Here is a 27,484-nt window from a genome sequence, read left to right as displayed (position 1 = left end):
AAATGAGATGGGTCTAGTGGATTAAATTGTAATGTCTAAATGCTTTAAAAATATTTTTCTTTGTTTTCAATTAACATCATAATTTGACAAGTCAGTATTTCCTAATTATTAATTTTTGTTTTCTTGCAGGGGCCACATTATCTTAGTTCCGGAATTTAGCCTTCCTCTGGAATACTACCTAATCCCCTTCCTTATCATAGTGGGCATCTGTCTGATCTTGATAGTCATTTTCATGGTAGGTAAATTAATTTTAAATACTTAAAATTTAGTGGCTCTAAAACACATTGTACTGAGAGGCCGTACATAGAAGAGTACATGTTGTATGAGTCCATTTACGTGACTTGTTCTAGAAAAGGCAGAAATAATCTGGATTGAAAAAAACCAGAACAGTGATTTCTTTGGAGGGCTAGGTGCGGGAAGGAAAGGAGGTGAGGGATTTACTCAGAAGAGTATGAGGGAATTTCCTGGAGAGTGAGAATCATGTTGTCTGTCTTGTTTGGGTTGCACAATGTCTCATTCACCAAATTGCATACTTAAATTTTATGCATTTCATTGTATGTAAAGTTTACCTAAAAGAAAAATAAAAAAGAGCTTTAAAGAATACTAAACTCTAAGTAATGAGTTTACATGCTGAACTATTTGAGGGAAAGTATATTGATATTTGCAACTTGCTTTCAAATGCATTGTAAAAAATAAAGAGAAAAAATATATTGATGGGTAAATAGTGGGATAAATAGATATGTGATTAAAAAATATAGTAAAATGCTAATTATAGAATCTAGGTAGGAGATATATGCATATTTATTATAAAAATTCTTTTAACTCTTCTCTAATTTGGAGTTTTTCATATTAAAATGTAAATAAAGAATACTATGAGGCCTCAAGGTTAAAAGGGTGACATATTGTTTCCAAAATAGTGGTTATCAAGTATGATCCCAGGACTCTTGGTGGGTCTACAAGGTCAAAATTATTTCCATAATAATACTAAGCTATGATTTGCCTTTGTCACTCTCATTCTCTTGGGGTTTATAGAAGAGGTTTCTAGAGGCTACATGGTCTGAGATATCAAAACAAATTGAGTGCAGAAGCACATGTGAGAATCTCTCTGTATTCTATTAAGATAGATATTAAAAGAGATTTACAAAAATATAAAACAATCCCACTATTGTCCCTAACCTTTTTATTTTTCATAAAGAATATTTATAGTAACACACAATGAGTTTATTATTATATTGAATTAATAGAGTAAAAATTAAACACTGTCTTTGAAATAGTCTTCCTATGATGTGGTATTTCTTTTAATTTGTTAGTTTTTCATATCCATAAGTTTAATAATTTTTTTCTGTAAACATTTAGCATGTCTTTTGTTAGATTTTTTAAAATTATATTTTCTAATTAGATATTACTGAGGTATAGGAATGTTATTGATATTTTAAAATAAACTTTTAATTTTGTAATAATGTTAAGATTCACAGAAAAATTGCAAAGAAGAGAGTTCCTGTGCTTTCCTCATTTAGTTGTCCCCATTGTTAACATTTTACTTTACCATGATACATTTGTCAAAACTAAGAAACTAACACAGTTAACATTACTGTTACTGAAGTCCAGACTGGATAGATTTTACATTTTTCCATTAATGCTTTCTTTCTGTTCCAGGACGCAGTCCATATTACGACATTTTTTTGTTATCATGTATTCCCAATCTCCTCTGACCTGTGACAGTTTCTTAATCTCTCCTTGTTTTTCATGACCTTAATAGTCTTGAGGAGTCCTGGCCAGGTATCCTGTAGAATGTTCCTCAATCTGATATTTTTCTTATGATTAGAATGGGTTGGTTATAGGTTTTTATAAAGAGTATCAGCAAAGCAAATTGCCCTTCTCATCCTAACATGTCAGCTAGGGGTACATGATACTTGCATTACATCACTGATGATGTTACTTAGTTTAGGTAATGTTTGCCAGCATTTTCCACTATAAAGTTAATATTTTTTTCTCTTTCTCTATTCTATTCTTCCTTTGGAAGTGAGGCACTAAGTATAGCCAGTCTTAAAAGTGGGGAGGGGCGGGAATTAAGCTCCACTTCCTGGAAGGAGGGAAGTATCTACATACATTATTTAGAATTCTTTTGTAAGGAAGATTTGTCTTTTTTCGGCATTTATTTATTTGTTCAATCACATTTATATTGGTATGTGCTCTATATATTTCTTTTATACTTTGGGTAATAATCCAATACTACATTATTTTTGTTGTTTAGTTGTTTGAGCTTTGGCCATTGGGAGCTCTGTGGTCTGGGTCTTGGGTCTCATTCCTTCTGTTTCATAGTATACTTCTTTAGTGTTTGGTCCTATAAGAAACTCCAGGCTCATCATTTCTTTTCCTTGTCCTAACCCTAAAATCAGACATTACCCCCAAGGAGCCCTGGATTTGTTTTTTTTTTTTTTTTTTAATTGAAGATTAGTATTCAAGAAACCACTATTTGGACAGTGGACAATTATTGATTTTTATATATTAATTTTATCTCTACAGACTTACTGAATTCTCCTATTCTGGTAATTTGAATTTTTTGATTCTCTTGAGTTTTCAGTGTATAAGGAAATATGGAAAGTTAGAACAACAAAAAGTATCCTTGGCAAATTAGGAGTAAATACCTTTAAGCCAATAAAGATTACTGACTAAAAACTTAAATGAATGACATTATGTAGTGAATTATTAGAAGCCTTCCCATGAATGTTAAAAAAAAAAAAGATGCCTATTGTACTTCCTGTTTAACGTTGTGCTATATTTTCTGATAAGAAAAAAAAGTATAAGAATTAGAAATAAGGAAACAAAATTTTTCTTTGCCATTTTTTTCCTTTTAAATAAAGAATGGGTGATGCCTCATACGTCTTTTTTTCTATCATGATGATCATTGTTTTTTCTTTTACTCTATTCTTATGTTGGATTACATGAATTTGTTTTGTAAATTCTAAAAACCCTTGTATCTTATGTACACTCTTTTGACTATGATATATAAATTTTGCCTTTGCATATTGGGTTATCAAATTTCCAATATGGATCAGCCAGTTTTACACTTTGGACATAGGTGCAAAAATCCTAAATACTAGCAACCTGAATGTCCAGGTAAGAGAAATTTAGTTTTATGGGACTAGAGTAATCTTGACATCAAAACTAGATAATCCCTTGAGCACTGCTGGTGGGACTGTTAAATGGAGCTATTGCTATAGAAAAGAAACAGTACAGCAAAAAAAATTGAACATAAATTTACCATATGATCTAATTCTAGCTCTGGGTATATACTCAAAAGAATTTAAAGCTGGCAGTTAGATATTTGCACGCTTATGTTCATCACAGCATTATTTCAATAGCCGAAGGTGAAAGTAACCCAATTATCCATTGATGGATGAATAGATAGACAAAATGTGGTATATACATGTGATGGAATACTGTTCAGCCTTAAAAAGGAAGGAAGTTCTGACAGATGCTACAACATTGATGAATCTTTAAGACATGTTAAGTGAAATAAGTGCTAAAGGACAAATGCTGTATGATTCTATTTATGTGTGGTACCTGGAGTAGTGAGATTCAGAGACAGAAAATGGAATGATGGTTGCCAAGGGCTATGGAGAGGGGAGATTAGGCAATTACAGTTTAATGTGTTCAGAGTTCCAGTTTTGGGAAATGTAAAGAGTTTGGTGGATGGATGGTGGTGATGGTAGCATAACAATATACTTAATGCCACAGAAAGTGAAGTCGCTCAGTCGTGTCCAACTCTTTGCAACCCCATGGACTGTAGCCTACCACGCTTCTCTGTCCATAGGATTTTCCAGGCAAGAGTACTGGAGTGGGTTGCCATTTCCTTCTCCAGAGGATCTTCCAGACCCAGGGGTCAAACCCAGGTCTCCCGCATTGTAAGCAAGACGCTTTACTGTCTGAGCCACTACAGAACTATATACTTAAAAATGGTTAAGATAGTAAATTTTATGTTTTGTATATTTTGCCATAATTTAAAATAACTAAACAAGATAAGTTTGAGCATTCTTTGGCATTGCCTTGAGAAACCTATATGCAGGTCAGGAAGCAACAGTTAGAACTGGACATGGAACAACAGACGGGTTCCAAATAGGAAAAGGAGTACGTCAAGGCGGTATATTGTCACCCTGCTTATTTAACTTCTATGCAGAGTACATCATGAGAAATGCTGGGCTGGAAGAAGCACAAGCTGGAATCAAGATTGCCGGGAGAAATATCAATAACCTCAGATATGCAGATGACACCACCCTTATGGCAGAAACTGAAGAGGAACTAAAAAGCCTCCTGATGAAAGTGAAAGAGGAGAGTGAAAAAGTTGGCTTAAAGCTCAACATTCAGAAAACAAAGATCATGGCATCTGGTCCCATCACTTCATGGGAAGCAGATGGGGAAACAGTGGAAACAGTGTCAGACTTTATTTTTTGGGGCTCCAAAATCACTGCAGATGGTGACTGCAGCCATGAAATTAAAAGACACTTACTCCTTATGACCAACCTAGATAGCATATTGAAAAGCAGAAACATTAGTTTGCCAACAAAGGTCAGTCTAGTCAAGGCTCTGGTTTTTCCAGTGGTCATGTGTGGATGTGAGAGTTGGACTATGAAGAAAGCTCAGCGCCGAAGAATTGATGCTTTTGAACGTGGTGTTGGAGAAGACTCTTGAGAGTCCCTTGGACTGCAAGGAGATCCAACCAGTCCATTCTGAAGATCAGTCCTGGGTGTTCCTTGGAAGGAATGATGCTAAAGCTGAAAACTCCGGTGCTTTGGCCACCTCATGCAAAGAGTTGACTCATTGGAAAAGACTCTGATGCTGGGAGGGATTAGGGGCAGGAGGAAAAGGGGACAACAGAGGATGAGATGGCTGGATGGACGTTGAGTCTGAATGAACTCCGGGAGTTTGTGATGGACAGGGAGGCCTGGCCTTCTGTGATTCATGGGGTCGCAAGGAGTCGGACACAACTGAGCGACTGAACTGAACTGAATGTTGATATTCCTTACTTTTTATTGACAAGTTGTATTGTATTGTATGACTGTACTGCAGTTTTGTTTATTCACTTACCTGCTGATGAACATTTGGGTTGTTTGTAGTGTGGGGCTATTAAGTAAAGCTGACATAGACTTTTTTGTACCTTTGTGTACAAGGTGTTTTATGGATATACACCTTCATTTCCTTTGGCAAAATATAAGGAGGAGTGGGATGATTAGGTCATTTCATAAATATGTAGTTAAATTTATAGGAAACCACCAAACTATTTTCCAAAATGGTTGTACAGTTTTACAATCCTTCCAGTAGTATATCAGTGTGCCAGCCCTTCTGCTTGCCTGCCAACACTTGGTATAGTCAGTCTTTTTCATTTTAATAGGTATATAGTATGTGTGTGTATATATATATATACACACATAAAATATAGTATATATATATATATACACATGTATCTATACAATAAAGCAGTGTTTGTGATTTTGAATTTTCATTTTTATCTTGACTAATTATGTTGAACATCTTTTCAAGTGCTTATTTGCCATCTGTATATTTTCAGCAGTGAAGTGTTTATTCAAATATTTTAACTATTTTCTGTTGGGTTGTTTGTGTTCTTATTATTGTGTTTTGAATTCTTTATATAATCTGGATAGAAATCCCTTGTGAGACATGCAATTTGCAGATATTTTTCCCAGTCTGTGACTTGTCTTTTATCTTTAAACAGTATCTTTTGAGGACGGAAGTCATTGATGTAGACAGAAGTCTACTGATGTAGTCAAATCTGTCAAAATTTTCTTTTGTGAATGTTGTTTTTGGCATTTGCTCCTGACCTCATGTATTTATTTTTATTCTTGTAAGCATAGCAATTTATATTTTAAAATGTTTTGTATATTTTTATCTGATATTTCTGTATATTTATAAGACAGGTTATCTGTATTAGTTCTGTCCATTTTGCTACTAGAACCACTGAAAGTGCAGTTTAATGCCTGTTATGTTTGAAAACTTTATTAGTTTGTAACTTAAAGAAATTTCAACTCACCCATTTTTTATTTAGTGAAGTCTTTATAACCTAGAGTCTATCATTTATATTTTTGCAAACACATAGTTACATGTTATTAATAATGTTTCTGTCAGAGTGAAGTAAAGATAATTTAGGTCAGTGAATAAAAATTCAAAAGATAATTTATGGGCTAACCACTAATAATAATGATAGGGCTATAGTGTTAGACCCATGCCCCTCCCCAGCTCTGTCAGTACTGGCGATACGGCATTAAATTTTTTGTCTTTCTGACCCTCTATTTCCTCATATACAATACTCATTATAAAATTTGGAAATTGTATTAGTTTGTAACTTATAGAAATTTCAACCCTCCAATTGACAAAGTTCAATACAACTAGTCAATACATCTAATCATAGATATTTTAGCTAATAAACCTTGTGATTAGGGTTTAAATAAATTGATTTGTAGCAGCTATCTAGAAACTTAAAAGGCATTTATGATTTTAATAGTCATTTTCTATTTGCATGTTTAATATCTGATTCTCTTTATGTTTCTCTTTTATTTTTAGATCACAAAATTTGTCCAGGATAGGCATAGAGCTAGAAGAAACCGACTTCGTAAAGATCAACTTAAGAAACTCCCTGTACATAAATTCAAAAAAGGTAAGTTATTATTTTCTAAATAACCACCATTAGTTTATTTAATAATACATGGTGATCATACTTTAATACTACCTGCTGAGTCCTTGCCATACCCTATGCCTAATTCTCAGTTAGTAATTAATGAGTGAATGTAGAAGGTGGTCTTTTGCTGTGGTTTATCCTGGTAAAGGCAGGAACAGTCGGGGCAGGGGTGGGTACACAGTCTTCAGAGATTTTAAAAACAATAATGAAACTGAACAAAATGCTTTTTATTATCCCTATGTGCCAGAAGTTCAAAACATCAGTGGATAAAATATTTCTTTGCACCAGGTGGTCTGTTCCCATTGATCCTCCTCCTACTCTCTCTCCTCTCTACATCACTGTGTTAACATTGTGTTAACTAAAAACATATAGTGTTGGGTTAACTAAACACAATAGGGTAGCTGTTATGTATCGATGTATTTTAAATGTATCATCTCATTTTAATTTCCATATTCCTATGAAATGGGTACCATAATGGTTATTGTATATGTAGAAATAGAGGGTCAGAAAGGCAAAAAATTTAATGTCACCTCGCCAGTACTGATAGAGCTGGGGAAGGGTCTAACACTCTAGCTAATGTAGTTTCTCCTGCTTAAGCTTAGTGAGCTTTCAATGTGGGTACATGCTAATTAAATCTTTTTGGCCAGTAGTTCCGTAGAATTTTCAATTTCTATGCCAGTAAAAATGTTCTGTTTTTTAATTCAGTAGAGAAATGCATAGAGTGGAAAGGAGAAAAAGAAAAGGCATTAATAATTCTGTCAACTATACTTCAATTAAAAAAAATTAGTTCTGCAAAATTTTTATTTTTCCAAGTAACTATTCAAAAAACCTACCAAATATAATAACCATTACTTTATGAATATAAAGTTTAACAACAAAAAAATAGGAAAATCACATGTTAAATAAATATCAACATTTATAAAAATGCAGTGCACTGTCATTATACAGTGTGGATTAATTAAAAGTTATTCATAGGCCAATTTGAGGACTGGCTTTAGGAATCACTTTTTAAGGCTCCATTTTGTGTGTTTATTTTCTGTTTTCTAAAACGAGGGGGAGTGGAGGGAGAGTGAAAGAAAGAATGATGTTTCTATTGTCCTAGGCTAAAAAAGAGCATGCATAGTTGGCTTTTCTTCTGAGTAAGATGAGTAGCCATTGTAGGATTTTGAGCAGAGAAAAGAAAAGATCTAAATTAAAAGTTAAGTGGATCTTTCTTGTTGCTGTGTTAAGAATAGGATGTAGAGGGTCAGAAGTATGAGTGGAGAGAACAAATAGGAGGCTGTTGCAGTAATCCCAAGTGAAAGATGAATGTGGCTTGGACTTGAATGGTAACAGTAGAGGAGATGAATATATTTGTAAAATGGAATTACTGGATTTATTGATGGACTAGATGTGGGGAGAAGAAACAAGGACAACTCCAGATTTTTTGGTTTCAGCAGCTGAGGGAGGCATTGCCTTAAAGAAATAAGGATGGTTAATAAATGGTGGCACAGGTTTGGGGAGAAAATTTGAGAAATCAGTTTTGGATATGTGGAATCTCAGATGTCTGTTAGACATTTGAATGAATCAGGACTTTCATTCCTCAACTGGAAGTATTGGTATAAATATGTATTTAAATCATGAGACTGATGATATTACCAAGAGAATGAGTATAAATGGACAGAATACCAAAGACATTTTGGGGCAGCCTAACACTGAGTAAGGAACAAGTGGAATCAGCAGTGGAGACCAAGAACGAGTGACCAGTTATACAGGGGAAAATCAGAAAATAGTGGTTTATCAGAAACCAAGTGATATCAGTCTCTAAAGAGCAAAGAGTGATTGATAACCTGTGTCAAGTGTTCCTGATAGATGAGAACTGATTGAATATTGATTATCATCATGTGCAGTTTTGACAGAGTGATCAGTCCAAAAACCTGATTGTGGTGGGTTTGAAAATGGAAGGAGAGGAATATTAACTATAGACAACTTTTTCAAGAAATTTAACCATCAGATCAGATCAGTCACTCAGTTGTGTCCGACTCTTTGCAATCCCATGAATCACAGCACGCCAGGCCTCCCTGTCCATCACCAACTCCCGGAGTTCACTGAGACTCACGTCCATCGAGTCAGTGATGCCATCCAGCCATCTCATCCTCTGTCGTCCCCTTCTCCTCCTGCCCCTAATCCCTCCCAGCATCAGAGTCTTGTCCAGTGAGTCAACTCTTCGCGTGAGGTGGCCAAAGTACTGGAGTTTCAGCTTTAGCATCATTCCTTCCAAAGAAATCCCAGGGCTGATCTCCTTCAGAAAGGAGAGCAAAGAAATGGTGTAGCAGCTGGTAGGGGAAATTTCATTGAGAAGTAATAGCATGTTTGCTGAAGAAAATTGATGATATAGGAGATAGATGGGAGAATTGCTATAATATGTATCTTTGTGAAGGCAGGAAGACATGGGACCTGGTGTACAAATAGGTGGATTGGCCTTAGATAGGTGCATGGAGAGCTAAGCTAAGGGAAAGTAGAATATGTGGGCCCCAAGTCCTGGCAGTGTTTATGGTGGTCAGGCTGTGGAAGCATTCTTTACTTCCATGGCTCTCAGTGAAGTAGGAAACAGAATCGTCAACCAAAAGACAGGATAGGGGAGGAGATGTTGGAGGTTTAAGGACAGAAAGGTAGGGTCTGTTATTCTAGGAGAGTAGATGGGCAGATGGAATAGGGAAGTATGATTGCCTGGGAGCCTGAACCTTTCAGGTTCATAGTTATGAATCAACCAGCATAACTGTGTAGCCATGTTCATCTTTATGGAGTGGTGTTTATCCTTACTGTACCTTCACATTTTTTAGAAATGTGAAGTATAATGTGTATACAGAAAAGTTTATAAGACATTTTTCTGAAACTATCCAGTTCAAGAAACAGAACCGTATTAGTATCGCAGAAAATACTGTGTCCCCTTCTAGACTATAATCCTTTCCTCCTCACTGGAAGTATTCACCATGCTGGCTTATGATAATCGTTTCATTGCCTTTCCCATAAGTTTTATCACCTATGTATGGATTCCAAAACAATATGATACAATTTTTCCTATTTTTGAATTGTATTCTTTGGTCCTTCTTCTTTTATTAACATTTTTTGGATGCAATTAACCCACTTTATTGCATGTATGTGTAGTTCATTCAATGTCATTTCATTGTATAAGTATATTGTATATCCATTTTACTATTAATAGACAATTAGGTTTTTGTTTTGTTTTTATTTTTTATTGAAGTACTGTTGATATACAATGTTCTGTTTCCCCAGTTTGAGGGGATCTTTACAGACCATACTTTTAAGAACATTCTTGTACCTATATCCTGGTATATGTGAGCATGGATTTCTTTATAGAGTATATACCTAGAAGTAGATTAGCTGGCTCATAGGATATACGTATCTTCTATTTTATTGGATAATACCAAATCTGTTTGAAAGTGATGATGTTAACAGTTTATATTCCCATCAATATGTATATTGGTTCACATCTGAACCAATATTTTGTACTGACAGACTTTTAAATTGTAGCCAATCCAGTGGGTTTATAAAAATAGCTCATAGTGGTTTTAATTTACATTTCCCTCATCAGTGAGGTGAAGTGCCTATTTTTATTTAGTAGTTAGATTTTCACTTCCATGAAGCACCTTTCATGTTATTTTCCTGTTGGGTTGTCCTCCCCTGCTTTTTACATGTAGGAGGAATTCTTCAGATATTCGCACAACAACCACTGTCTCCCTACCCCACCCCAAGAGTTGTGGGTGTGTTGGTGAATCAGTCCTTCACTGATTTTATGTGTCCTAACTGTCTTCTGGTTTCGTTGCTTATTTTTTTTCACAGGACTAAAGTTCTGTTATGGTAGCATTTTGCATGTTTTAAAAGAACTTCCATACTCTAAGATCATGTGGATATTATCTAATGAAAGCTTTATAATTTTTCCTTTCATGTTTGGACATTTAGTCTGTCTAAATTGATTCTGTAAAATGAGGGCCCAATTTGTTTCCAATTTGATATTTTGTATAAGGATATACAGTTGTCCCACAGCTATTAAACATACACTGTTTGTAGTGTCGGTCAACTGTGACACAGTCAAGTGTCCATGCATGTGAGTTTGTTTCTGGACTTCTGTTAGTCTTCTTCTTATCTCAGTTACTATAGATTTATGGTAAGTCTTGATACTCTGATCAAGTTAGTCCTTCTGCCATGCTCTTCAACAATTTTTTAGCTATTCTTGACACTTTGCATTTCCATGTAAATCAGCCTGTCGAGATCACCCTACCTCCAAATACACACACACACACACACGCATACAGTTATTATATTTTTTGTAATAAAATATACATAACGTAAAAGTTACCATTTTAGCCATTTTCAAGTGTAAAGTGACATAAGCTATATTCACATGTGCAGTCATCACCACCATCCATCTCCAGAACTTTTCCATCATCCCAAATGGAAACTCTGCACCCAGTAAACAGTAACTCTCCATTGCCCCCCTAAACAGTCCATGGCAACTACCATTCTGCTTTCTATCTCAATGAATTTGGCTATTCTAGTCATGTAGTAAAGTGTAAGTCGCTCAGTCGTGTCCAACTCTTTGCAATCCCATGGACTATACAGTTCATGTATATTCTCCAGACCAGAATACTGGAGCAGGTAGCCTTTCCCTTCTCCAGGGGATCTTCCCAACCCAGGGATCGAACCCAGGCCTCCCTCATTGCAGGTGGATTCTTTACCAGTTGAACCACAAGGGAAACCCTCTAGTCTTTTTAAGTAGAATAATAAATAACTGGCTTGCTGGACTTGGCATAATGTCCTCAAGGTTTATCCGTGCTGTAGGTTCATCCATGTTGTAGTATATGTCAGAATCTCTTTCCTTGTTAAGGCTGAGTAGTATTCATAATATTCTGTGTATATACCACATACTGTTTATCCATTCATGTGTTGATAGATACCTAGGTGCTATTGTGAATAATGCTGCTATAAACATAGAGGGACATCTGTCAGTCTGTGCTTTCAGTTCTTTTGGGTGTATATCCAGAAGTGAAATTGCTGGATTAAATGGTAATGCTCTGTTGAATTTTTTGAGGAAAGCTATACTATTTTCTATAGTGACTGCATCATTTTACATTCCCACCAGCACTGCACAAGGCTCCCAGTTTTTTTACATCCTTGCTAACACTGTCATTTTCTGTTTTTGTTTTTTGATAGTAGTCATCCTAATGGATGTGACATGGTATCTCATTGTAGTTTTGACTTGCCTTTCCCTGATGATTAGTGATGTTATGTAGTTATCATGTGCTTACTATTTTTTGTCTATCTTTGGAGAAATTTCTGTTCAGGTTCTTGGTCCTATTGTATTCATCTTTAACCTTTTGGGAAATAATTTCAAACTTAGAAAAACTGTCCTTCAAAGTTTAAAAACTTTTGTTCTGAGAAAGACTCTGTTAAGAGGACAAAAAAACTGCATGATTTCTACAAAACCACCCATATACCTTTTATTCAGATTCACCTATTACTTACAATATTAGTTTCCATCAGATCAGATCAGATCAGATCATTCGCTCAGTCGTGTCCGACTCTTTGCGACCCCATGAATCGCAGCACACCAGGCCTCCCTGTCCATCACCAACTCCCGGAATTCACTCAGACTCACATCCATCGAGTCAGTGATGCCATCCAGCCATCTCATCCTCTGTCGTCCCCTTCTCCTCCCGCCCCCAGTCCCTCCCAGCATCAGAGTCTTTTCCAATGAGTCAACTCTTCGCACGAGGTGGCCAAAGTACTGGAGTTTCAGCTTTAGCATCATTCCTTCCAAAGAAATCCCAGGGCTGATCTCCTTCAGAATGGACTGGTTGGATTTCCTTGCAGTCCAAGGGACTCTCAAGAGTCTTCTCCAACACCACAGTTCAAAAGCATCAATTCTTCAGCGCTCAGCCTTCTTCACAGTCCAACTCTCACATCCGTACATGACCACAGGAAAAACCATAGCCTTGACTAGACAAACCTTTGTTGGCAAAGGAATGTCTCTGCTTTTGAATATGCTATCTAGGTTGGTCATAACTTTCCTTCCAAGGAGTAAGCGTCTTATAACAACACCCAAATCCATTAAAACCTCATCTTGACTTGATTACATCTGGAAAGCAATTATATCCAAATGAGGTAACATCCACAAGTTCTGAGTGGACATGAGGTTTTGGCTGCAACCTATTGCTTTACCATTTTTGCTCTCCTTCTTTATATATGTATGTAAAATTTTCACTGGAATAATTTGAGAGTAAGTTATATACATCATGATCCTTTGTGTCTAAATATTTTCATGTGGATTCTTAAGAATAAGGAGATTCTTTTGTGGTACTGCATTTAAGTCACCAACCATAGGATATTTGTTGATGGGCTATTTTAATCTAATTCATTGTTCTTTTTCTAGTTTAGTTGTTTGTTCCAGTAGGTTCGTTTATAACAGTAGTAACCAGGCTGGTATCATTTATTGCTTGTAGTTCTATTTCTTTGGGTTTCTTTAATTTGGGCTTCTTCTTTAGCCTTTGTCTTATATGACATTGACATTTAGAATAACATAGTGTCCTGGCTTTGTTAAAAATATACTTTAGTTTTTTAATTAATAGATTTCATTTTTAGAACAGTTTAAAGTTTACAGAAAAATTGAGTAGAAAGTATAGAGGTCTCCTATATGCCCATCCCCTTCTTAAAATACCCCTAATATTATCCTCTTTCATTTGTGTGATACACTTATTACAAATGATGAATAAGTATTGATATATTATTAACTAAAGTACATAGTTTACATTAGAGTTCACTCTCTGCATTGTATAATTCCATGCATTTTGACAAATTGTATGCATTTTGACAAATGTCATGTAATACATCCATAATTATATCATACAGAATAATTTCACTGCTTTGAAAATCCCCTGTGCTCCATCCATTCACCCTTTTCTCCTTCCTTCCCACAAACTTCTGGCACCAACTGATGTGTTACCGTCTCTATAGTTTTATGTGCTGCAGACTGTCAACAGTTGCAGCAATACAGCTGGAGTAGCAAATATGTGTGAATAAGTTCCCTTCATGTTTTGTGGCTTGATGGGTCATTTCTTTTTATTGCTGAATAATACTCCATTGTATGGCTATACCAAAGTATGTTTATCCAGTTGTCTATTGAAAAAGATCTTAGTTGCTTCCAAGTTTTGGCAGTTAAGAGTAAAGGTGCAATAAATTTTTGTGTGTGTATTTTTGTGTGGACATAAGTTCTCAGTACATTTTGGGTAAACAACAAGGAGCATGATGGCTGGATCATGTGGTAATACTGTGTTTAGCTTTGTAAGAAACTGCTAAACTCTTCCACAGTGGCTGTACTACTTTGCGCTCCCAGCTGCAATAACTGAGAGTTCTGTTGCTGCACATTCTCCCCAGCATTTGGTATTGTCAGTGTTTTGTATTGTGTCGGGGAGTCTTTAACAGGAAGATTCCTACATGCTGTTTCTCACAACTCCTTTGTTTCTTTTCAAGCGGAGCAGCATGCTACTCCCAGGAACTGAGGTCATTGTGTGAGACAGGCTTGAATCTCCTTTAGTAAACATTCTCTTTAAGACAAAACTGCTTAGTCTCGATCCCCTTTCTTGAGATATGGATTGTCTCCTGACCTTGTGACCATTATTAATCCCTTGTTCCCTCGGTAACGGTTGCTGTATGTTTGGTTTTCTCATCTTTATCATTGTCGTAAGAAACTTCTTGCACCACAGCCTATATATACTCACAGAAAGATCATTAAAGCACCTTTGCTCCATCAGCGCTTGGGTCCCCATGTCTTTCTTTCTTTCTCTCTCTCTCTGTCTCTCTCTGGCTAATTCTCTGGAGCATAGAAACCTGTCCTGCTCACTCTCCTGCCCGGGCTTCTAAGACCCTCTTGAGAAGGCGCCCTGTGCCTTTACCCCCTCTAGAGGGCGCCTGGTGCCTTCATGAGCAATGCAAGCCCTGTGTCAAGGGCTTTATTGGTTCTCTGCGTAAACCAGGGAATATCAGCCTCTTTCTCTCTTTCACTTTCTTATCTTCGACTCTGGACCACCAGGTTCCAGTCCATTAAAGGACCCCAACAACTGGCGCCCGAACAGGGACTCTGGTATACATGGCATTTCTGGTGGAGTGACTCAGGGCCTATTGAGGTCAATAAGTACTAAGACACTGGTCAAATGGCTAGACAGCCCCATCATTTCTCTGTTTTACTTCACCATTTGTTTAAAGCTCAGGGACTTTTGGTTTCACACCAATGAATAGAGGCTTGCTTTCAGACAGTGGTTAAATGTAATCCTTGGTTCCCTGATAAATGCAGTTTTGATTTAGAAATTTGGCACCGGGTCAAAGAAAATGTTGAACAAGCTACCAAGCAGGGAAAATATATTCCAATTGATTTCTGGCCATGTGGGCTCTCATTAAAGCTGTAATTCTGCCATTTCAAGGTAAATTCTAGCCCTCACGATATTCGACAACAGACAGAACACTTATTGCTTGAATATGAATTAGATGATGAAACTTTACAAAAGACCCAATTAGAACAACACAAAATATTTCAAAATTTTCCTACTAGCCCTGCCCCGGCTGCTCCAAATGCTCCTCCTCTGCCAGCAGGCACGAATCCAGAAGTCTCTCCTTTGTTAGAACCTAATGATTCTAATAACGACTCTCCTAAGATGTTTTTTGACACCAAACTGGCAATGCTCTTCTGGACAATAATGATAAGTCCTTGGCACAGACTCGTATTTGCAGAAAATCAGTACTTAGTCGCTCTCCTCTGCAACAGAGGCTTTCTAAATTAATGGCTTTGCCATCACAAATTTCTGACGCCAATGGTTTCTCAGTCTTTCTAGTTATAAGAAATCTTGACGCTCAAGGGCACATAATACCTCAATATGACGATATTAATCTTTTTTACATGCAACAAATGAAAAAGGCTATAACTATGTATGACCGACATTTGCCTTTTACTAAAGAGCTTCTAAATGTTGTAGCATCTTCTATTGGAAACTTTATTCTCTATGATTGGCGAGTTTTAATAAAAGCTCTCCTTAAACTGGAGAATATCTTCAGTGGGCAGTGTGATTTCATGGTATAGCCAGAGATCATACTAACAAGAATACTCGAGCTGGCACTCCGCAAAACCAAATTATTTTTGAAAAGTTAACTGGCACCAGACAATTTGATACCACAGAAGCTCAAACACAATGCCCTCTCTTATTGCATGAACGATTTAAAACAGTAGCCCTTGAAGCTTGGGATCGAATTACTCCTCAAAGAGAGCCTACAGGTAGCTACACTAAAATATTACAAGGACCTAATGAAAGTTATGCTGATTTTTTAGCTAGATTAGAAACTGCTATTTCCCATACTGTAATCGGAGAAGAAACCAAGAAACAGCTAGAGAAATTACTTGCTTATGAGAATGCAAATCAGGAATATCAAAGAGCTACTGCTCCAATTTGTGAGACTGGGACTACTATTGATTATTTGGAGGCTTGTTGCAATCTAGGATCAGAAACTCAAAAGATGCAAATGGTAGTTGAGACAGTGGCTGCTACCTTTAGAAAGGGAAATGAAGGATGCCTTACATGTGGAAATAAAAACCAGTTAAAAAGGGACTACCCTAAGAAGGCTAATAAAAAACCTCCAAGAATTTGCCCTTGCTGCCATAGAGGAATGCATTAGGCCAAAGATTATAAATCTAAATTTGATATTAAAAGAAAACCTATTCTAAGAAACTCCAAACAGGGGAGCCCCCGCCCAGGTCCCCTACAACAAAAAACAGGGGCAGATTCTATCTTTTCCCTCAAACCCTCAACATCTGGCTACCATCGATATACCAGCCATATATGATTTTTTCCTTTACCCTCAAGCAGTCCCTTCTAGAGTACCTACCGGACTTTTTAGACCTCTGCCCCCACAAACCTTCGGTCTTTTACTTGGCTGATCTAGTTTGACTTCTAAAGAAATTACTGTTCACCCTGGAATAATTGATTCAGATTATAAAGGAGAGATTCAAATTATGATGTCATCTCAGATTCTTTGGCAAACTCAGATATACATTCCACATTTTTCCTAAGGGCCACTGCTCATTTAACAAACAAAGCAATCATTAAAATAACTTAGAAGAATGACGAACCTATTTGGACAGAGCAATGGCCCCTTATGAAAGATAAATTACAGGCTACTAAAGAACTCATAGACACACAATTAGAATTAAAACATATTGAGGAATCTTGCTCTCCTTGGAACTCTATTTTTGTTATAAAAAAGAAATCTAACAAATGGCATCTCTTCAGTTCAGTTCAGTTAAGTCACTCAGTCATGTCCGACTCTTTGCAACCCCATGAACCGCAGCACACCAGGCCTCCCTGTCCATCACCAACTCCTGGAGTTCATTCAAACTCACATCCATCGAGTTGGTGATGCCATCCAGCCATCTCATCCTCTGTCGTCCCCTTTTTCTCCTGACCCCAATCCCTCCCAGCATCAGAGTCTTTTCCAATGAGTCAACTTTTTGCATGAGGTGGCCAGAGTACCAGAGTCTCAGCTTCAGCATCATTCCCTCCAAAGAACACCCAGGACTGATCTCCTTTAGAATGGACTGGTTGGATCTCCTTGCAGTCCAAGGGACTCTCAAGAGTCTTCTCCCACACCACAGTTCAAAAGCATCATTCTTCGGCGCTCAGCTTTCTTCACAGTCCAACTCTAACATCCATACATGACCACTGGAAAAACCATAGCCTTGATGAGACAGACCTTTGTTGGCAAACTAATGTCCCTGCTTTTTAATGTGGTGTCTAGGTTGGTCATAACTTTCCTTCCAAGGAGTAAGTGTCTTTTAATTTCATGGCTGCAGTCACCATCTGCAGTGATTTGGAGCCCCCAAAAATAAAGTCTGACACTGTTTCCACTATTTTCTATTTCCTGTGAAGTGATGGGACCGGATGCCATGATCTTCGTTTTCTGAATGTTGAGCTTTAAGCCAACTTTTTCACTCTCCTCTTTCACTTTCATCAAGAGGCTTTTTAGTTCCTCTTCACTTTCTGCCATACGGGTGGTGTCATCTGCATGTCTGAGGTTATTGATATTTCTCCTGGCAATCTTTATTCCAGCTTGTGCTTCTTCCAGCCCAGTGTTTCTCATGATGTACTCTGCATAGAAGTTAAATAAGCAGGGTGACAATATACAGCCTTGACGTACTCCTTTTCCTATTTGGAACCAGTCTGTTGTTCCATGTCCACTTTTAACTGTTGCTTCCTGACCTGCATATAGGTTTCTCAAGAGGCAGGTCAGGTGGTCTGGTATTCCCATCTCTTGAAGAATTTTCCACAGTTTATTGTGATCCACACAGTCAAAGATTTTGGCATAGTCAATAAAGCAGAAATAGATGTTTTTCTGGAACTCTCTTGCCTTTTTGATGATCCAGTGGATGTTGGCAATTTGATCTCTGGTTCCTCTGCCTTTTCTAAAACCAGCTTGAACATCTGGAAGTTCATGATGCACGTATTGCTGAAGCCTGGCGTGGAGAATTTTGAGCATTACTTTACTAGCGTGTGAGATGAGTGCAATTGTGCGGTACTTTGAGCATTCTTTGGCATTGCCTTTCTTTGGGATTGGAATGAAAACTGACCTTTTCCAGTCCTGTGGCCACTGCTGAGTTGCCCAAATTTGCTGGCATATTGAGTGCAGCACTTTCACAACATCATCTTTCAGGATTTGAAATAGCTCAACTGGAATCCATCACCTCCACTAGCTTTGTTCATAGTGATGCTTTCTAAGGCCCACTTGACTTCACATTCCAGGATGTCTGGCTCTAGGTTAGTGATCATACCATCGTGATTAACAGACCTTAAAAAAAGATTAATGCATCTATGAAAGCTATAGATACATTACAACCAGGGATCCCATCACCTACTACTGTTCCTCAAAATTGGCACATTATTATTACTGATTTACAAGATTGCTTTTTTAATATACCTTTACAGTCTTTAGACCAGGAAAAATTCACTTTCTCTCTCCCTTATCCTAATCATATTGGGCCTCATAAAAGATTTCAATAGACTATGTTAACTCAAGGTGTGCTTAACAGTTCTGCTGCTGCTGCTAAGTCACTTCAGTCATGTTCAACTCTGTGTGACCCCAGAGACAACAGCCCACCAGGCTCCCCCGTCCCTGGGATACTCCAGGCAAGAACACTGGAGTGGGTTGCCATTTCCTTCTCCGCTTAACAGTCCTACTATTTGTCAAAATTTTGTAGCCAAGGCTTTACATCCAATGTGACAGCAATTCCTTCATGCATATATCATTAATAATTTAACTACAAAAAGGAGAAATGATATTTTTGACACTGAATGGCCATGCTATTCTTTAGACTCCAGAGAAAACTGATTAAAATAAAATCTTTTTTGAAATTGCAAAACCGGTTCTTCTTACACATGCAGTTAGAAAAAGGTTAACTTGTTAAAGTACTTTTTTGGAGCTCCAATTCTGCCTAAGAAACAAAAACAGGCCTAAGAAAAACCTAAAGTTAACTCTTATCATGTCCTTGGGATACACAGCCCACTCTATCTAGGACTCCAGCCATAAACAAGTTGGTGGAACTCAGGAAAAAAAAATTTTTTTAATTTCAAGCAGAAAACTATGCCTGTCTGTTTAAAATTATCTATGTCTCAATATATGTCTTTGTTTTTGGATAATATGAAGTTAATAAGCTCTATTTAAATTCAACTTCACATGAACTGAAAAAATTCAATATTAAATATAATGTTTATTTAAATGTAAATATAATTTAAATGTAATTATTTGCTAATCTAATTAAGACATGTCTTAAGTCATCAATATTATGTAATACTTTTTTATTATGCATAGGTTTTAAGGTAAACTAAGTTTGTTAACAAATATATATATATATATAAATGAGATGAAAACTTTTAGATAAACTCTATTAAAAAATTATATTTTTAATAGAATAATCTATTATTATAATCTAAAATAATCTCTTAGGATTGGGGTAACTTAAATTTATAGAGTTACACTAAACTAAGTAATAGAAGTTTATTAAATAGCTAGGTCATTTCCAAATAAAATAAGATTTTAAAACATTAATTACTGAACATTAACTTCCTCTTACAGAAAGCTTTTCTTACAGAAAAACTAAAGAGATTTTAAACTAGTAATAAATATATAATGTATAATGTATATAAATATGGTTACATATATTTATATATATAATAAATATATAATATGATATATTCACCAATCTATAAAATGCTAATATACAAGACACTTCATAGTTGCTAAAGTAAAATACATATTTTTAATAAAAAGATATACGAAATGGCAAATAAAATGATGAACATAAAAGTATAAAAAAGGTTTATGACAAATGAAGGAGAATTTTATGACAAATGGATGTAACTCATTGCTCTGAACTTTGTTCCTCTTCCTTCTTACATGTCTCGATCAATACAAATTCTTTTATATGGGCCACACCTCTCCAAGCTAAAATACACAACATGTTATAACTGATCTGATAGCTTACTTTACAATAATGAGAACACCTAATTCTATAAAAACAGACAATGGCCCTGCCTATATTTCTAAATAATTCAAACAATTTTTACATGCATCCTGTATTAAACAGATTACAAACATTCCTATAATCCACAAACACAAGACATAATTAAACGAACACATTACACACTAAAACTACAAATAAAAATTAAATAAGGCGAAATACACAGGAACACTTTGATCTTCCTAATCCAGAGCAAACTTTACTAGATTCTAATGCAGTATATTTTTTAAGCCTATAACTATTGTTAATATAGCTTTTTTCTGTTTCCAATCTGTAAGATTCTTAAAACAAAATAACATCAACTTCAGTGCCTGTTTCACAATACAAAACAAAAACAACATAAAAAGACACCATTTGCCAATTAAGTTATTTGTTTCTAAGAGTATCAAAAGTGCAAAATATTCACCTTCTTTTCAGGTCTGTCTTGAAAGTATAATCATCTTCCTTAACACATTGAACAGAGAGATTGAACAGCTGCTAGGCTGTGTTTCCTTTCCAGGGACAAGGTCAGGTATTTGGATGTGAGCAGCATTTTATTTGTCAATTTGTTCTGCATCAGCTTTTCAGTAATTTCACTTTGGAAAAAATGTTTGAGTGTTTGCTCCTAATCCTTTGCCCCAAATAACACAAACCACTTAAAACATAGTCAGATCCCATTTCTTTTTATATCAGGAAAAATGTATGTACTGAATGAGGAGGAAATCAACCCATTAATTCAAAACCACAGCTAAATACCAGTCCCCAAACAGATCTCTAGATGATTTTTTTTGGACTGAAATATTTCCTAGGAATGTTTTCATCGTTACCGCTTTCCTTTCTTTCTATAACTATTGTTAATATAGCTTTATGTTTTAAATTTTTAAAAACTTACTGCAAGGAGATATTTTGACAAAAGCAGAAAAACATTTAGAGACATTGAAAGATCTCTCTCTTCCTTTGCCCATTTGGTGTCAAGACAGGTTAACTAATCAATGGAAATCTAAGAAACTAATCTTACAGGGAAAAGGGTATGCTTCTGTTTCTCCAGATGGATCCAATGAACTCACATGGCTTCCTCTTTGGAATATTCAATCTAAGAGGGCCCCCAACATTCAAACTAGAGATGAAACAACAAAAACCCCAGGAGGAAGAAATTCCAGTACAAGCCATGGCAGCTTTAAAAATTTCCAAAAAACACCGCACTCGACGTCATCGACCTTATAATCTCCCTACTTGAGGACAGATAAAAATCCTTACTAATCAAGCTGAAAATCTGATTTCTCAACAGGGAATGCCTCAAAATCCTGAAAATATTTTTTTATTTTTTCACTATGCTTGCTTTGCTTGCTTTTGCTTCCCCCGCTCAGGCTGACTTGATTGATCACACTTATTGGGCTTATATACCTAACCCCCCTTTTTTATTGTAGGTTATAAAATGGACAGATACAGGACCAATTGTATCCACTAATGACTCAACACATATGCCCCCTCCTTGGAACTTGGAGGGGCCCTCTCATCCTGAGAAAGAAGGAAAACTAATTAATATTTCTCTAGGCTGTGAAATCCTTCCTTTATGCATGGGCCCAGCAAAATTATATATTAATGTTAGTTGACAAACATGGGCTTTCGTCCTGCCTCCAAAGAGGACTTTCGGACACTGCTTGGATTATTTACTGCCCTTTCTTTGTCCATGAACCATGTTTATACTACTGAAACTTTAGGGAAAGAGTTAAGGAAAGATCAAAGAACACTATGCAAAGGATTTACTAATAAGAACTTTAAATATATTCCTTTTCATTGGGACAAATGTCAGGCCAAATCAGGAAAATTAATGTTTATGGATAATCATAGAGTTGTCAATTGGGGACCCCATGGTATGTGGTTATCTAACTGCTCAGATGATATTAACAACACTGTGTGTGATTATGTTACCCAAGTAGCATGGAAGGTTACTAATACTGCAATGGAGCATTACCATGACAGAGGACTTCTTGGGTGGCTTGACGGTGGAATGGCCCCCCCTCGTCCTCGAATCGTCCTTGATAAACAGATTGGGCCTAAACAATGGGAATCTGGAAACTTGCTGTGAACACCGAAGAACTTAGGACTTGGACTGGACATTTCACAGGGACCAATCGTGGTCATAGAAACTATTTGTTATAATCAATCATATTTCATACAAACTTGTGTTCCACTTCCTTTTGTTATAGCTATAGGAAATTTACAATTCAGTAAGACTTTACGTTCTGTAACTTGCATAAATTGTAAATTATATACTTGTCTTAACTCCTCTATTTCCTTGAGAAATGACTCTCTTTTGATTCTTTGATCTCATTATAATCTGTGATTACCAATAAATCTCCAGCAGTCCTGGGAAGAAGGTCCCATGGCTGGACTTGCTTCCCAGTTACTTACTAAATTGCTCCGGCGATCTAAACAATTCATTGGATGACTGATTTTTGGCATTTTGGGATTAATAGCTATTTGCACCACTGCTGCCATCACTGGCGTTACTTTATAAACCTCAATTCAAACACATAATTTTATCCAAAATTGGACTAAAGATGCTCATACTATGTGGGCCACTCAGTTTCAGATAGATGAGAATATTCAACATGAAATACAGGAACTAAAAACAGTCATCAAATGGGTTGGAGATCAATTAATAGAAGTACAAAAACGTGATGCTAAAATGTGATTGGAATTCTACTCAATTTTGTGTTACTCCTGTTCATTTCAACAATAGTGCCTACAACTGGGAACAAATCAAATTTCATTTACAAAACATACATGATAATGCCTCTCTGAATGTACAATTATTACAAAAAGAAATTTTTGAAACCTTTTCTAAAAATCTGTCCTCTTCCACTAATTTGAAAACTTTAGCTGAACAACTAGCTGATCAATTATCTGGGCTAGACCCATGCGGATGGTTTCAAAGCATTACTTACAGCATCAGGTCTGGAACTGTAATTTTGGTGATTGTCTTGACAATTATATTTGTCATCTACCATTGCCTTCATGCAAAGATTATTAAAAGTAAACAAACTCTAATGGTCAGAACTCTTTTTACAAATTTTAAATAAATAAGGGGGAACTGTCGGGGAGTGTTTAACAGGAGGATTCCTACATGCTGTTTCTCACAACTCCTTTGTTTCTTTTCAAGCGGAGCAGCATGCTGCTCCCAGGAACTGAGGTCATTGTGTGAGACAGGCTTGAATCTCCTTTAGTAAACATTCTCTTTAAGACAAAACTGCTTAGTCTCGATCCCCTTTCTTGAGATATGGATTGTCTTCTGACCTTGTGACCATTATTAATCCCTTGTTCCCTCGGTAACGGTTGCTGTATGTTTGGTTTTCTCATCTTTATCATTGTCGTAAGAAACTTCTTGCACCACAGGCTATATATACTCACAGAAAGATCATTAAAGCACCTTTGCTCCATCAGCGCTTGGGTCCCCGTGTCTTTCTTTCTTTCTCTCTCTCCCCGGCTAATTCTCTGAGTGTAGAAACTCGTCGTGCTCACTCTCCTGCCCGGGCTTCTAAGACCCTCTTGAGAAGGCGCCCTATGCCTTCACCCCGTCGAGAGGGCACCCGGTGCCTTCATGAGCAATGCAAGCCCTGTGTCAAGGGCTTAATTGGTTCTCTGTGTAAACCAGGGAATATCAGCCTCTTTGTCTATTTCACTTTCTTATCATCGACTCCAGACCACCAGGTTCTGGTCCATTAAAGGATCCCAACAGTATTGTAGCTATTCTAATAGATGTGTAGTGGTATCTCATACAAAAATTGTTGAGCAGCTTTAATATGCTTATTTGTACTTGCCATCTGTATATCTTCTTTGATGAGATCTTTTAGTCATTTTTTAATTGGGTTTTATACCTGACTGAATGTTTGTGTCCCTCCACAATTCAGGTTAAAGTCAAAATACCCAGTGTGATGCTATAGGTGGGCCCTTTGGGAAGTGATTAGGTCATGAAGAGACACAGGAGAAATGATATCTCTTTCATCTGAGGATACAGCAAGAGGGCAGCCATATGCAAATCAGAAAGAGGGTGATCACCAGAATGAAACTGGCGAGCCCCTTAATCTTGGATTTCCTAGCCTTCAGAACTATGCGAAGTAAATGTTGTTTAGAGCCCCCAGTCTATGGTTTGTTACGGCAGCCCAAATTGACCAAGACAGGTTGTTTTCTTATTTGGGTTTTAAGAGTTCTTTGTACATTTCATATAACAAGCCTTTATCAGATATGTATTTTGCAAACATTTTTGCCCAGGGTGTGACTTGTCTCTTCACTCTAACAGTGTCTTCCTCAAAGAAGAAGTTTTTAACCTTGATGAAGTCTCTCCTGTTGGTTTTTTCTTTCATAGTTCATTCTTTTGGTGTTGTACCTAAAAACTCACTATCAGATTCAAGGTGAGCTAGATTTTCTATGTAATCTTCTACAAATTTTACAGTTTTGCCTTTTCTGTTTAGGTTTGTGCTCTATTTTGAGTTATTTTTGGGAATGGTATAACATCTGTGTCCAGATTCTTTTTTTTTAACAGATCTTTTTATTCTGGGAAGTATGTATATAAAATAAAACATGTCATTTTAACCATCTTTAAGGGTACAGTTCAGTGGTTTTAATTCACAGTATTTTTGCATCCATCACCACTATCTATTTCTAAAATTTTCTAATCACTCTAGAAACTCTGTACCTCTTGAACAACTACTTCCTATTCCTACCTCCCAACAGTCTCTGGTAACCTCTAATCTACTTTTTGTCACTGTGGATTTGCCTGTTCTAAATATTTCATATACATGGAATCATACAGTATTTGTCCTTTTGTGTCTGGCTCATCTTATGTTTTCAAGGATTATTCATGGTGTAGGATATATCAGAACTTCATTGTTTTTTATCAGTTCAGTCGCTTAGTCATGTCCAACTCTTTGTGACCCCATGGACTGACTGCAGCACGCCAGGCTTCCCTGTCCACCAACTCCCAGAGCTTGCTCAGACTCACGTCCATCGAGTTGGTGATGCCATCCAACCATCTCATCCTCTGTCGTCCCCTTCTCCTTTTGCCTTCAATCTTTCCCAGCATCAGGGTCTTCTCAAATGAGTTAATTCTTCACATCAGGTGGCCATAGTACTGGAGCTTCAACTTCAGCATCAGTCCTTCCAATGAATATTCAGGACTGATTTCCTTTAGGATTGACTGGTTGGATCTCCTTGCAGTCCAAGGGACTCTCAAGAGTCTTCTCCAACACCACAGCTCAAAAGCATCAATTCTTCGGCGCTCAGCTTTCTTCACAGTCCAACTCTAACATCCATACATGACCACTGGAAAAACCAGAGCCTTGACTAGACAGACCTTTGTTGGCAAAGTAATGTCTCTGTTTTCAATATGTTATCTAGGTTGGTCATAACTTTCCTTCCAAGGAGTAAGCGTCATTTCATGGCTGCAGTCACCATCTGCAGTGATTTTGGAGCCCAAAAAAATAAAGTCTGACACTGTTTCCACTGTTTCCCCATCTATTTCCCATGAAGTGATGGGACCGGATGCCATGATCTTCGTTTTCTGAACGTTGAGTTTTAAGCCAACCTTTTTACTCTCCTCTTTCACCTTCAAGAGGCTTTTGAGTTCCTCTTCACTTTCTGCCATAAGGGTGGTGTCATCTGCATATCTGAGGTTATTGATATTTCTCCCGGCAATCTTGATTCCAGCTTGTGCTTCTTCCAGCCCAGTGTTTCTCATGATGTACTCTGCATATATACTAAAGTTTGTGTTGGTAAAATGATATATCTCAGAATTTGTTTTAAATGCTTCAGGAAAAAAAGCAGAGGAAGGTAGATCTAGCAAGAAGAGAGGCTGAAACTCAGTGATGGTGCATGAGGTGGTATAATGGTATTTGTCGTGTCCGACTCTGTGACCCCATGGACTATAGCCTGCTAGGCTCCTCTGTCCATGGGATTTTCCAGGCAAGAATATGGGAGTGGGGTTGCCATTTTTTTCTCCAGGGCATCTTCCCCAACCCAGGGATCGAACCTGCATCTTTTGCATTGGCAGGCAGATTCTTTACCACTGTGCCACCTGGAAGCCTGGTATAATGGTATACCATTATACTCTTGTGTATGTTTGAAACTTTTCTAATTTAAAAAAAGTAGAGAAAGTAACTAGCTGTCACTAGCTCTTATGTTTAAAAGGAAAGCCGATATAAGTCAGTGAGGAATGTTCATAATTTTCTTGCTGCAGGAATCATTCCATTTTAGGAATTATAGACAGCTCTAAAATGCCACTGAAATCACAAGTCCTTTCCTTTCCTATAGGTGGTTCCTAGCCTTCCTTCTACCACAGATAAACTTTATTAGTTGGAGGGGTCGGAGTTTATAAGTAATGTATCAGTAAGTTGTTCTTATGAACCCCATAGCAGTGAGGAAGTTAGCAGTTAACTTTTAGAAGATCAGCAAAATGTTACAGTGGAAAGAATACAGGATATGGAACCAAAAGACCTGATTCTTAGTGATTAGCTCTGTGGCTTTGAGCACTTAACCTCCCTCTCTGGTAATACTTGCTGAAAGTAACTCACTAAGATTTGAGAAGTAACGTAAAACCTTGTCTTTTCAAATACAAATTATTATAGACCCAAACTAAGCAAGTCTAGTATCATGCTAGCCATAAAGTCTATACAGTTTCATAGGCCAGCTTAGATACTCAGGATGCCTTAACTTCTGAAGAAAAAGAAATCTGGAGTTGCTATATAGCAGTGTCTCCTTTGTGTCCTACTAGATTATTTCTTACAGTTAGACTCTTGAGTTTTTTTTTTCAGTACTCTGTTATGGGAAATGCTTTCACCTATATATTGCCTCACTTGGCTTATTATCCATGATCTGTAGTTTGACTTTTTATTTAAAGATGTTTTCCCCAAAATGGTATTAGCAAATTTTCATAGGCTGATCATCCTCAAAGACGCATTTTAGTAATTTAACACATGTTTATTAGTTTCTTGGTGGCTATGCTCTGAAAGAAGCAATTAATTATTTTATAAAGTTAGTTTACAGTCTCTGCCCTCAAAAAAAAAAAAAAAAAGGTTATGGCTCAGAAAGTCTCAACATTTTTCTGCTCCCCTAAAATTGACATATGCAACTCCCTGCCACCAGTAACTTCTCTTCTATGCCATGTTTTTCAGTGCTGGGTGGGTGTAGGTGGGGTC

At 36.8% G+C, this 27,484-nt stretch overlaps 1 protein-coding gene across 3 annotated transcripts in view; it reads left to right on the top strand.

The window, feature by feature from the left end:
• The window catches only part of RNF13 (ring finger protein 13), a 120,364-nt gene that overhangs the window by 76,331 nt on the left and 16,549 nt on the right, over positions 1–27,484 (top strand). For all 3 annotated transcript variants that reach the window (XM_070374778.1, XM_005906287.2, XM_070374780.1), the window contains 2 exons: positions 130–235; positions 6,580–6,673. In XM_070374778.1, coding sequence (XP_070230879.1) covers positions 130–235; positions 6,580–6,673 — 200 coding nt within the window. The remainder of the gene's footprint in view (positions 1–129; positions 236–6,579; positions 6,674–27,484) is intronic.

This window comes from Bos mutus, chromosome 1 (assembly GCF_027580195.1).
Source record: "Bos mutus isolate GX-2022 chromosome 1, NWIPB_WYAK_1.1, whole genome shotgun sequence".
Classification (NCBI taxonomy): domain Eukaryota; kingdom Metazoa; phylum Chordata; class Mammalia; order Artiodactyla; family Bovidae; genus Bos; species Bos mutus.
Note: the sequence above shows the minus strand (reverse complement) of the source record. Positions and strands in the feature narration are given on the sequence as shown.